This window comes from Pelophylax lessonae (assembly GCF_965119305.1).
Source record: "Pelophylax lessonae genome assembly, chromosome: 7".
Classification (NCBI taxonomy): domain Eukaryota; kingdom Metazoa; phylum Chordata; class Amphibia; order Anura; family Ranidae; genus Pelophylax; species Pelophylax lessonae.
The window spans coordinates 191948699-191962310 of NC_138774.1; the positions used below are offsets into that span (position 1 = coordinate 191948699).

Here is a 13612-nt window from a genome sequence, read left to right on the forward strand (position 1 = left end):
GGCATATTTTGTTAAGGGGCACACATTTGTGTCCATTAGAGTGCCCCATAAAATAAAATATGCCTATTGGAGTGCCCCCTAACATAAAATGTGCCCATCAGCGTGCGCCTTATTTTATGTTAAGGGTCACGCTCATGGGCAAATTTTATGTTAAGGGGCACTCTAATGGGCATATTTTATGTTAAGGGGGCACTCTAATGGGCATATTTAATGTTAAGAGCAACGCTGATGGACACGTTTTGTTTTGCCCATCAGCGTGCCCCTTAACATAAAATGTTCCCATTAAAGTGCCCCTAACATGAAATATGCCCATCGGAGTGCCCCCTAACATAAAATGTGCCCATCAAAGTGCCCCTAACAAAATGTGCCCATCAGAGTGCCCCCTAACATAAAATGTGCCCATCAAAGTGCCCCCTAACATAAAATGTGCCCATCAGCGTTCCCCTTATTTTATGTTAAGTGTCACGCTGATGGGCATATTTTATGCTAAGGGTCACGCTGATGGGCAAATTTTATGCTAAGGGTCACGCTGATGGGCACATTTTATGCTAGGGGGCACGCTGATGGGCACATTTTATGCTAGGGGGCACGCTGATGGGCAAATTTTATGCTAAGGGTCACGCCAATGGGCACATTTTATGCTAGGGGGCATGCTGATGGGCACATTTTATGCTAAGGGTCACGCCGATGGGCACATTTTATGCTAAGGGTCACGCCGATGGGCACATTTTATGCTAGGGGGCACGCTGATGGGCAAATTTTATGCTAGGGGGCACGCCGATGGGCACATTTTATGCTAGGGGGCACGCTGATGGGCAAATTTTATGCTAAGGGTCACGCCAATGGGCACATTTTATGCTAGGGGGCATGCTGATGGGCACATTTTATGCTAAGGGTCACGCCGATGGGCACATTTTATGCTAGGGGGCACGCTGATGGGCAAATTTTATGCTAAGGGTCACGCCGATGGGCACATTTTATGCTAGGGGGCACGCTGATGGGCAAATTTTATGCTAAGGGTCACGCTGATGGGCACATTTTATGTTAGGGGCACTCTAATGGGCATATTTTGTTAAGAGCAACACTGATGGACACGTTTTGTTTTGCCCATCAGTGTGCCCCCAAACAAAATGTGCCCATCAGAGTGCCCCCTGACATTAAATATGCCCATCAGCGTGCCCCCTAACAAAAAATGTGCCCATCAGAATGCCCCCTAACATAAAATGTGCCCATCAGAGTGCCCCCTAACAAAATGTGCCCATCAGAGTGCCCCCTAACATAAAATGTGCCCATCAGCGTGCCCCTTATTTTATGTTAAGGGTCACGCTGATGGGCAAATTTTATGCTAAGGGTCACGCTGATGGACACATTTTATGTTAAGGGGCACTCAAATGGGCATATTTTATGTTAAGAGCAACGCTGATGGACACGTTTGTTTTGCCCATCTTTCTGAGTCATAGCACAGACTTCAGGTTCGGACCTCGGCCCAAAGAAAATTTTAGCGACCGGACCTCCTTGAATTTTAATTCATTACCCCTGCTTTAAGAGGTTAAACTTCCTTTCTCCCTGGCAGAGGGAAGGAAAAGATACAATGTAATCATTTTTGTTTATAGTTACTGGGAGACTTATGTTGATAGGCGTTTGCGGAGGAAAGATACAATGTAATTATTTTGTTTATAGTTACTGGGAGTTTTCCACAGCTGTTTTCTCTGCTCCCTCAGCTATGCAAAGAATCGAGAATATGTCAGGTTTAGATCGTCAGGGGGGTTGAATCGAGATCGCGATTTTCATACGATTAATCGTGCAGCTCTAGTTCCCGGAAAGTGTCAGTTAGTGTTGGAATGTCCACCACAATATCGCAGTCCCACTATAAGTCACTGATTGCTGCCGTTACTAGTATAAAAAAAAAAAATAAATCTATCATAGTTTGTAGAAGCTATAACGTTTGCATATACCAGTCAATATACTCTTATTGGGATTTTTTTTTTTAAATGTAGAAAAATACATATTGGCATGGTGTGTTTTTCTTTTTAAAAGCCTTGGTTTTTAAAGCGCAAAAAAATAAACGCAAATTGTATTTGTGTACAGTGTTGCACGACCGCACAATTTTCAGTTGAAGGACCACAATGCAAAATCGCAAAAAATAATGGCCTGGCGACTAAGGGGGTAAATCTTCCAGAGAGAAAATTTTAAAGGCCTTTTTTATTTATTTATTTTTTTTGGAGTGGGGTTGGGGTTAGAAAGAATGTTCATATGCGGTCTGTCATCATTTGAAGGTTTGCTTTTTATTTGTATAGGTGACCGCTGTCACTGGGACTGAAGGCAATAGAAAACCAAAATTTTATGTTGTCTCCAGAACAAGTTGTGAGGGTAAATTTTTCAATGGGAATAATCTGTTTCAGCAATAATTGGCCTAAAGGGAATTTTTTTCACTTCCTTTTGTGTGTAGAGCAGGAAGTGAAGGGAATTCTCTCATATATAACACACAAAGGGAACTCTTCCTATAGGGACACTGGTTCTTGTGACAACTATCCCACACAAGGTAGAGATTCGTTCTCACTTCCTGTTTCGTCAATGGGACTTGCCCACTGTTTGACATTTTACAAGTTCACTTAGGGTGATCTGTAGATATCAAAGCTTTATTGCATTTGGATGTAGTGGAAATCTCCTCCCCAGCTGAGACACAGGAATAAAAAAAAAAAAAAAACTACAATTAGAATTATTGTTGCTTTTGGAGAAATTCCCCTTTACTTTCTGTCCTTCTGCCTTAGTGTTCCCAGAACAGGATGTGATGGGGAAATCTTCCCAGTGGAGACACAAAATAAAACCAGGTGAAGGCTCTAATCTTTCCGCTGTATTCAAAACAATAGGACGTTTTGGGCATTGAAATTAATTAGAAAAGGGTTAAATTCTCAAGATAGTCCGCTACTTCTGTCTACTGAGACACACCAGGAGATAATTTAGAAATCTCCCCGAAGTGAAGGGAAATCCCCACTTGTGTTATTTGTCGCTGGAACAAATTTCTTCTCTACTGCTCTTCTAATTTTGAGTTACCCCCCCCCCCAGTGACAATGGCTCCTGGGACACATGGTGACCAATGCTTATGTCTCGCTAATGAGAAAACAAACGTGTCAGTAAAAAATCTTACAGGAGTTCTAACCCTTCCAAAGTCCATCCAAAACTAGGAAAAAGTTATTGGCTGGGTTATACTTTAATGGGGTCTTTGCTATCAGATGCTGAAAAAAAGGATTTGTGTAGAACAGACTTCCAAAAGAAATGTTCGCACATATTTGGTATTTTTTTTTTTATTTGTTTTTATTGCAGTTTTTTAGCTGAAAATTGATTCCCCTCCTTTTTCTTTTGCAGGCTGCAGAGGTTAGTTACTAAAAGTCCCTCGGAGTGCTAAGTATTAGTCTGCTGCATGCTGTGTGTAATTGTATTATACACTAAGTGCACAACGCACACTGCTGATGAAAATAGCTGCAGCCATGACCCCAGAGAGGTCTGCAAGATGATAGTTTGTGCTGTAATTCTCTTTATGATCACTAGGGGCGTACTCGTACACATTCAGGCCCTGTGTGTTTGTGTGTGCTTTTTTTTTTTTTTTTTTTTTTAAATATATTGATTGAGTAATAATACAGTTTGGTTTGGGTGGAAATTTACCCCATTCTGTTTCATTCCTCAGTCTTTGTGCATACTGGTGTTGAGTTCAATCATTTAGCATGTAGGTCGTAGTTGGAAATAGTTGAAATGAAGTGTTTCCAGCCTAGTGCATAGCTTGCTAGCATTCACCTCCCTAGAAGGTGTTCATTCAATTGCAGCAATCCTGCTCATCACCTGCTTGTAAACACTGGCAACGGTTACCCAAATTTGTGTGGGAAACTTTTTCTTTGGAAATTGAAAAGCAAATTTAAAGCTGGCCTCTGGGGAGTTTACACAGTCGCCATCCAGTAAGAAGCTCCCGCATGGCAAGGGTTAGATGCTTGTCTTGCTTACTATCTTTCGCCCCCTACAGGCTTCTTCTTTTCCATGCCACTGGACCCCCAAAGCTGCTTCTCTTCAGCTTTCTGTCTGTCGGTCACACTCTTTACATAATGGAGGACCCAGCAGTCCTGCATTGTAAGTGAGGAAAACGCCAGGGGGAGCCGATATTCACAAGGCCCTGTAATGAAAATTTGCTTGTTTCTAAGGTACCCTAGACAAAAATGAGCATTTAACTCTTGCAGTGCACCCGGGCCCCTACTGCATGTGTGATTTAGTAATTTCACAGAAGCTCAGCTTTAAATTTAACATTAACGTGGATGTAAACCCCATTCATCAAATTTGACCTGGGCACATATATCTGTAAAGTTTACTTATCCCTCTCCAACGCCTTAAGTCTCGTGTCTTTCTGCTGCTCCGTTCCTCTGTTAACAAAATAACTTCTGACAAGTTCTCTGGCACAGGAGATGAAAGCAGCTGTAAATTTGTGTCGGTGGGTGCAGAGATAGATAAGCAGAGAGATGGTCTATTCACAGCACAGCTCTGCATATTTTCTTTCTTTGCCTATGTGGCGGGGTGTGTGCCTTTCCTCCAATCAGCTGTATGCCCAGACTTCACACCCAGTGCTGGAACAGGAATAAAAAATTTGAACACTGTTTACTTTCTAAACCGTATAGAAAGCTGAAGCAGATATACAAATAAAACTTATGTAGGGAGATTTGTTTCATCCCTGTGTATCATCTGAGGCTGTTCACTTCTCTGGGCTTATGTGGGGGTTTACATCCACTTTAAATCTTCCTTTTTGTTTAAAAAAAAAATTAAAATAATAAACCTAGTATACTTCCCGCTCTGTGCAATAGTTGTGCACAGAGCAGCCCTGATCCTCCTTACCCCCCTCCCCCATGGAGCTTCAGGCCCCTTCTCTTCCTTGAGTGCCCCCATGGGAAGCTGCTTCCCTCCTGAGCCGCCCTGTCTGCATCTATTGAAGCCAAGGCCCTGCTCCCTCATCACAGGGATTTGATTGACAGCAGCACGAGTCAATGGGCTCTCCCTGCTTTCATTCTGCCCAATGAGGAGGGAGACGGCGTTAAGAGCCGCTGCTATTATGTACAACGCTAGTTCAGATCGGGCTCAGGTAAGAAGGGGGGGGGGGGGGGCGCGCTAGGAGAATCCTGCAGCACAGAAGATTTTTTTTTTTTTTTTTTTTTACCGTCCTGCATAGAATGCATGAAGGTAAAAAACCTTGAGGCTCTAGAACGGCTTTAAGCTGCCTCTCCAGGTTCTCCATGAAAGTCTAGATGAGTTTTTTTTTTTTTTTTATCTTTTCTGTCCTGCATTACTCCTCTCCTGAAAGGTGGGATTTAGTAGGGATGCATTTGCATGGTTGTTGTGTGTTTTTAAAAGCTTGTTGTAATGTTTTTGTTTTTCAGTGTTCTAACTCCAGCTTTGTCAGGGAGAAAACCAGCCGCCTTCTGGTTAGGATATTGGCAAACTTTGTCTATTCTTTCCTACTGTTCTATCCCATGAACATAGACCTAGCACGTTTCAGGGCTCTCGCTGGACTTTTCCAGGAGAGATTATGGCATCAGTTTCTGCCTTTACTATGATGACATGTAAACACCACAGCCCTGAAGTCCTTTAGAGCTGGAAGTGGAACAAAGTAAGGATTTCACCTTCCTGCAGACAGAATGCAAGAAATGCAACACAAACCCTTATGCAGACTTCAAGGAGTATGTGAAACAATTACAGGAGTAGGGGATGAAGAATCTAAAAAGCCATCTCTGCTAACTGCTGTGCTGGGTATACCTTACAGCAGGGATCCTCAAACTACGGCCCTCCAGCTGTTGTGGAACTACACATCCCATGAGGCATTGTAAAACTCTCACATGCACAGACATGACTAGGCATGATGGGAATTGTAGTTCCTGAACAACTGGAGGGCCATTGTTTGAATACCCCTGCCTTACAGATTAGAAATTGTTTTTTATTGATTTACTATAGTAAGGGGGACAGCAGGCTTTTATAGCACTCATTTTCAGGCACCTGTTACACCTATTTATCAATCTTCTACAGTTCCCTGGGAATTCCTTACATACAAATTGCTCTGTTGTGTAAACACAAATTTTTAAGTTGTATTAAAGGTTTATTTTATACTATTTGTCATACTTACCTGCTCTGTGCAGTTTGCACAAAGCAGCCCAGAACCTCTTTTTCTCGGGTCCCTCGCGGACCCGAGGCTCCTCCCCCCCCCTTAACCAGTACCCCCAATAGCAAGCTGCTTGCTATGGGGGCACTGGTGTGTGCTCGCTCCCGAGTCCTGCTCTATGCATTCATAAGACACACAGAGCCATGGCTCGGCCTCACCCTCCTCTTTGGCTCACTAGCTGTGATTGACAGCAGTGCCAGCCAATAGCTCCCACTGCTGTCTCAGCCAATGAGAGGGGGTGCACAATGTGTATATCACTGGATCCAGGGGGGCTCAGGTAAGTATTGGGGGGGCTGTGAGGGGAACAGCACACAGGTGTTTTTTTTTTTTTTTTTTTTTATTTAACCTTCATGCATGCAAAACCTTCAGCCTTTACAACCGATTAAGGGCTCTTTCACACGGGCGGTCCGATCAGATCCGCCTGTCAGTTTTTTAGGCGGATCTGATCGGATGCCCCATTCAGCCCTATGGAGCAGCGGACGTCAGCGGTGACATGTCCGCTGCCATCCACATCCGATCCTGTCCGTGAAATCCGGATGGATGGAAACCCTATTTTCCATCCGTCCTGGGGATTGGATGAGAGCGGACAGGCGGTCCGCTCTCATCCGATTCCCCATAGAGAGCAGCGGGGGCTGTGACACCTCCCTCTCCGCACTGCAAGCGGAGACGGAGCTGTCATCCGCCGGCTCAACGGGGATCGCGGATCGATCCCAGCTGAGCAGCGCAGACCGTGTGAAAGAGCCCTAAACCAACCAATTTAAAAAGCTGATGTGGCATTCTCCCCCCACAATAACTTTTTGTAGTCACCATTACTTTCAGTGTAGCTTCCTGGGACATTTTTCTGCCTCCAGCCTCTTCATTGAGCGGTGAGTCAGCATCCTCACATCTTGTCAGAGACCTGACCAAGGCATCTTTAAATAAGTATCAAACCCTCAAAAGCAAACTTTTTTTTTTTTTCATATTGCTGCTTACCATTTCTTAGATCTGGTGGCTGCATTTTTCTTTTTTTATGCTTTCTTCTATTTTCATCTGGTGGTCCAGCAAGCAGATAGGTTATTTTTCAGAAGAACAAGCTCTCCAGGAGAAGCTATCAGAGATGAGACAAACCATTTGCCACTGACAGAGGTTCTTATAATGGTCTGCTTTTCTTTATGTACAGTATCTCACAAAAGTGAGTACACCCCTTAAATTTTTGTAAATATTTTATTCTATCTTTTCATGTGACAACACTGAAGAAATGACACTTTGCAATGTAAGGTAGTGAGTGTACAGCTTGTATAAGAGTGTAAATTTGCTGTCCCCTCAAAATAACTAAACACGCAGCCATTAACGTCTAAACCGCTGGAGACAAAAGTGAGTACATCCCGAAGTTGTCATGGAGGAGTGGTAGAGCGCTCCAGTGGCAACCTGTGAAGGTCTGGTCAACTCCATGCCCAAGAGGGTTAAGGCAGTGCTGGAAAATAATGGTGCCCACACAACATATTGGCACTTTGGGCCCGATTTGGACATTTCCACTTAGGGGTGTACTCACTTTTGTTGCCAGCAGTTTAGACATTAATGGCTGTGCGTTGAGTTATTTTGAGGGTCAACAGATTTACACTGTTATACAAGCTGTACACTCACTACTTTACATTGTAGCAAAGTGTCATTTCTTCAGTGTTGTCACATGAAAAGATATAATAAAATATTTACAAAAATGTGAGGGGTGTTCTCCCTTTTGTGAGATACTGTAAAACCTTTATCCCAAAAGGAAAAAACTTTTACTGCTTATAAAGTATTAGCTGGTGTTTTGGCTTCAATGTGTTTAGTGTGTTAAATAACTAGTACATCTAACACTCCCTTCCCCTTAGACTGACAGTGTTGCTGTCTGCTGTGCCCCCTGTGCTCCTTCATCCAGAGTGGGGCACTGTAATACAGGTGGTGTGTTACTGGCCAGATAACCAGGTGAAAAGAGAGGGGGAAAAAGCCCAAGAAAAGAAAACTGATGCAGCCACCACATGTTATGATTGGTAAGCTGCAATACCTGTATATTACATTTTTGGGTTAAGTAATGCTTCGATAGCAGAGTGATCTTCATGAAAAGCATGCGAGTGTATCCCAAGAATGGCTGGTAAAAAAGACATGCTCTTTGGCAGATAAGTTGGTAGACATGTCTAATCCCTGAGAATGAGGGATGTAAAGTCCACCTTACTCTACAAAATGTCTGAGTTTGCTTCAGAGTAACAATTTGTCAATGTGAGATCCGTGCTTGGGTAACCATTGGTAAACCATGTGTTGTCTGTCCGTCCCCTCAGCTGTGTCTTCAGCGTTGCTTTGCTGGTTAAAAATTCAAGAAAAATGCAATTTTCCAGTCACTAAGTACAGCCACCTAAAACCTTTGCTTGCTTTTCCAGTATTGGCATAGCCTCTAACACACAGTTTGGTGCCTTGTGCCCTCACAAGCTATGTGTCTGTCTACCACCCCTGTCACATTATGCTGATGTAGGTGCAGAGAAGACTAGGGGCATGGCTGCACATTGGGTGAAAACTGCGTACCTAACCATCAGACAGTCTCAACTTATTATTTTGTTTTTTAATGATATAAAATAGTGTGACCTATAGAAGACGGATGGCAGTATGTATTGTTGCCATTTTAGCTACAGATACCACTTTTTTTTTTTTTTAACAGGAGTGTTGCATGATGGGTGCTGTTTGGGATATGGGACAGCTGCACCTGCACAAAATCAGCTGTTTAGATGGCGCCACAAGGGTCACTAATCTAAGCCTAATGTGTTCTGTATCACTTGTCTTTTGTCTTCAGTTCTTACGGGTTACGAAGCAGTATCTGCCACACGTTGCACGTCTCTGCCTCATCAGCACGTTCCTGGAAGATGGCATCCGCATGTGGTTTCAGTGGAGCGAACAGAGAGATTACATCGAAGCCACCTGGAGTTGTGGCTACTTCCTAGCCACTATTTTTGTCCTTGTTAACTTGTTGGGGCAACTGGGTAAGTCTCTCTGATTTTCTTCACTGTTGTCTGAGCTTAAAGTGATTTGTAAAGGTAAAAAATTAAAATAAGGGTCAGGAAAGGCTCATTCCTGAGCCTTTCCTTACCCTTTTTAGCTGTGTTGCACACCCCTCTTTTGCACTGTTTTGGTACATCTCAGGGTTATGTCGAAGGATTCTGTGGCCTGTACTGTATGATAAAGAAAACAAGATTTTTGACTTGCCTGTAAAATCGTTTTATTGGTATTTCTATGAGAACACAGGATCCTTAGACATTACAATAAGTTATAGGTAGCTACCTTTGGCTGACAGGACACTGCAGACCATTCACTGTATAGCCCCCCACCTCTAGCAAGCAATAGGGGGATCATGAAGGACAGAAAAAAGGGACCTATGTACTGTACTCCAAGAAAAGCGCTTTACAGGGAAGTAAAATATCATATTTTCCAGCACTGAAGATTTATGTACACAAATGATGGGGATTTCAGCAGGACCTATTTAAAAAGTAATAAATGCACATTTTTTTGCGGGTTAAAAAAAAAAAAGCTATTCTTTTTTTTTTTTTTCTTTTTTTTTTTTTTTTTTTTTCTCGCTGCAGCCTGTAAAGCATTGCAACCTTGATAAACAGATCACGAGTACAATGCCAGGATCCTGCAGACTCTCGGTCATCTCTCTGCCCACACTTCCCATACGGCCAAACAGTTAGTGAACTGCAGGAAGAATCAAACTAAAAACTTCAAGCTGTCTGCCGCAGCGGCCGACAGTACTTGTGCATTCATTTAATTGAAGTGAATGAATCATGCAGCTGTGCGAGGCTGTTTTCAAAATGTGACAGCATGTGCAATGAGAAGATCGACCCCCCCCCCCCCCCCCGCCTCATCAGGAGGAGAGAGAGAGAGAGAGAGAGCTGGCCGGTCACGTGAGCCGCTCTGAAATACGGTAGAGGTGCCATTTTTTTTTTTTTTTTTTAAAAACACAGACGGGAGCACTTGTCACCTGGGAACATAGAGGCTTATAGAGGATAATAAATGTTATTTTAGCAGTGGGAGGAGGCAGGGAGAGAGGGGGGGAGAAGACGGAGGATGGGACAGGAGATCTGCTGATGAGCTAGGGATGTAAACTGACCATAGTATATCAGTGCTCAGTAGCCATGATATACCATGGTCAGTTTACAAAGGAGAGGGTAGAAACTGGCAGGACCAGTGGGCAGAATTCCTGCCGCCCACAATAAGGCGTAATTACTGCCGCTGGCACACACGACTTCTCCCCCAATAACCAAGGACTGGGCATTGCTACTCCCACTGGGCACAGTCCAGCTCTCCTAAAGTCTGAAGGAAAGTAAGAGTACGGTCACGCTGAACGCAGGTTTGAACTCGTGCAATTTCAAACCTGCATTTTAATGTGAGTTTGGGGGCGATTTGAATGACATCTGTGCGGGTTCATGCACAGCTGTCTATTGAAATCTGCCCTGTAGTCGCCAAAAGTAGTGAAGGAACTACTTTTGAAAATTGGTGTGGAGCCGCAAAGTCGACCTCTCACCAATTGGGACAGTGCCGTTGCCGGCAATAGGCTGCGATTTGGTATACGATTTGACTTGTCAAATCGCGCTGATGTGAACAGAGGCTAATCTGTCCCTTTGTTTACAAAGTTTAGAGACCCCTGATTTAGATCAAAAGAAAAAGATCAGATGAGCCTCCAGGTGTTTAAAAGTGTACATTTAGTTCACAGATGGAGTGTATTCCATATATAGTATGGCTGAACAAAACTGACCGGTGCCTTCCCTGCCATAGTCCATTTTTCATTTTTATGCAGAAAAGGTAGAAAATAGAATGAAAGAAAAGCACAGGAATAGGGGGGCAGATATCCATGCAATGGTAAGGAGAGGGAGGTGAGGGGTGAAGGGGATAAAGCTGCCTCCCTCTGACAAACATCTCTTTGGATCTTGTTGATTTTCCACACAGCAATAATACTGGCCTTGGCAGCATTTAGGAGATGTATAAGGCGTTCTTGTAGAGTTTTAATAATGGATATATATATCATGGAAACAATGGGTGTTTAGTTTGTTTGAAAGTCAGTTTTAATGTCATTTTTACCCCATGACCACAAAATTAGTCAATACTAGGCAGTCCCAGAAAATATGTAGGCATGATCCTTCAACTTTCCAGGATCTCCAACAAAGAGGTGACACCTGGGGGCTCATTTTATGCAGTACTTGGGTTTTTTTTACACAACCTAGTCAGGATTTTATAGCTTTTCTTGGTATGTGCTCACCAATGAGGCCTTGTGCGCAAAAAGGTGAATTCATTATTTTTGTGCCTGTATAGTTCTTGCTCCCATTTTGTTATGAGCTTGGTCTTTTTTTTTTTTTTTTTTTTAAGATATATTTTTATTGAATTTTGCAAACCAACATACAAAGAAGCCGACAATACAAACCTTCTTAGCAAAGAAGGAAATTATACAGTTAAGCAGTACTATGAACACAGGTGCTCCCCGGTCAACCCCCCCAAGACATGCAGTATATGAAGAATAACAGCAGCACATAATAGGCAATAAACATAGGTCAATGACAAAGAAAGTATATACCATATACGGAATGCCAGCAGTGGTCCCTCATGGAGGAGCAGAGATGGGATCCAGTGCCAGTGAAGTTGGAGGAGGCAAGGTGAGTGGACTGGATATCCAACCATGCCATATTTTATCAAACAAGTGTGGGCGACCTCTCAATTCAAAGGTGAGTTCATAAAGGGGGAGACAATTGTTAACTGAAGCCAAACAGTAACCGTAGGCCCTGCAGAACCCTTCCAGCTCAGAAGTATTGCCTTTTTAGCATAGAAATACAGGATATGGAGAAGGCGTTTGGTGCGACTGGCAACCGCTAGTTCCCCGAACACACCCAACAGGCAATTTTTCGGATGCAGGACATTAGGGAGACCAAGAACCGAGGACCGAAATGAGTCAACTTCAGTCCAAAATGTAGCCACCACTGGACAGCACCAAAAACAATGAAAAAAGTTAGCCGGCAGACCGCAACCCCGAAAACAATCAGGGGTGCAGCGCAGGCTGAACTTATGCAGCCGTCCAGGGGTAAAATAACTCTGATGAAACACCTTGAGTTGAATCAGACGGTCATTGGAAGCTATAACCGATTTGTGGTAAGTAGCAGAGAATTCAGTCCAGTCATCGTCACTAAAGTCAATACCCATATCAACCCAATGTGCCTGTGCTCTTGCAAATCTAGGATTGGAATCGGTCATCAGAAAGGAGTAGTATTGGGAGATTAGATTTGTAGTGCCTGGGTCTCTAAGCAGCTTTTCAAGGGCAGACATGCTTAAGGGGGTTGTGAGGGAGGTAAACTGAGTTCGCAAAGCATCCCTGACCTGGACATAATAGAACCAGGCTGAGGCAGGCAGCCCAAACTCGAAGTTGCCAGAAGGACTTGAACCCCTGTGCAGTGTATAAATGGTTAAGATATTTGATACCCTTAACTATCCAGAACTGGCAACGGGTAGGACAGCAATTCGGGGAGCTCGGGATTGCACCAGAGCGGGTTATTAGGGGACGAGGTCCAGGCATCCATAGGAAGCCACTGTATTACCGTTTTAAAGAGGGACAGGGTGGTTTGAAGCATAAAGGCACCCGGGACTATGAGCTTGGTCTTTAATATTCTACTCCCCTGACATCAATATGGAGATCATGCACATTTGATGTGTTTATGCAGAGTTTCAAAAGGAATGAGCACTCAAGCTTTCTGGTATTCTAAATTTAAGAAAAAATCCTAATTGCATGCATCTCGTGAAGTCTGGATCAGACCCATAGGAAGAGCTGATGTGTGTTTTGGTAATGGGGTTGTTTTGAGTGGTAAAGCCTTGTATTTTTATCAATGAATGCAAAGCTACCTTTGATGGTGAAAATTGTAAGGTCTTCTGCCCGCCTCCCTACCTCAGGTTAATCAGAGGAAGCCTTGTATTGATTGCTAGTTAAAGCACTCAGCCTAGCTCATTTTCAAGTTGTAAATCACTGTTTGTTTTTTTGCTTCTTTTTTGCTTCTTTTTTGTTTTTTGTTTTTTTTTTTTTTGTTTTTTTTTTTGCAACCTGCAAGGTAAAGCCATAATGTGCTAGCATGCATCGCATGCTAGCACATTATGTGAAACTTGCCTTAGAACGAAGCCCTCCAGTGGCACGCAGTCACCGCTGAAGAGGCTTCCATCTTATCCCGGTCTTCCTTCCTGGGTTTGCAGACTCTGGCTGTGTAAGTGTCTAAAGCCGCGATGGTGTCACTTCCGTGTGTGCAGGACTCCGAAGGAATGGCCCTGGTGGTGGTTCCTTCAGAGCGCATGGGCCAGTGACATCACTGACTACATGTACAGTAAATATCTGTAATAAATGTGCACATTTAGGAGATATTTACATTGCCTATAGGTAAGCCTTTGTTTATTTAA

The 13612-nt window shown here is 43.4% G+C and overlaps 1 protein-coding gene across 1 annotated transcript in view; it reads left to right on the forward strand.

Moving 5' to 3' along the window:
- Positions 1 to 13612, forward strand: part of SURF4 (surfeit 4) — a 46365-nt gene that overhangs the window by 16922 nt on the left and 15831 nt on the right. The window contains exon 2 of the mRNA XM_082262574.1: positions 8988 to 9174. Coding sequence (XP_082118700.1) covers positions 8988 to 9174 — 187 coding nt within the window. The remainder of the gene's footprint in view (positions 1 to 8987; positions 9175 to 13612) is intronic.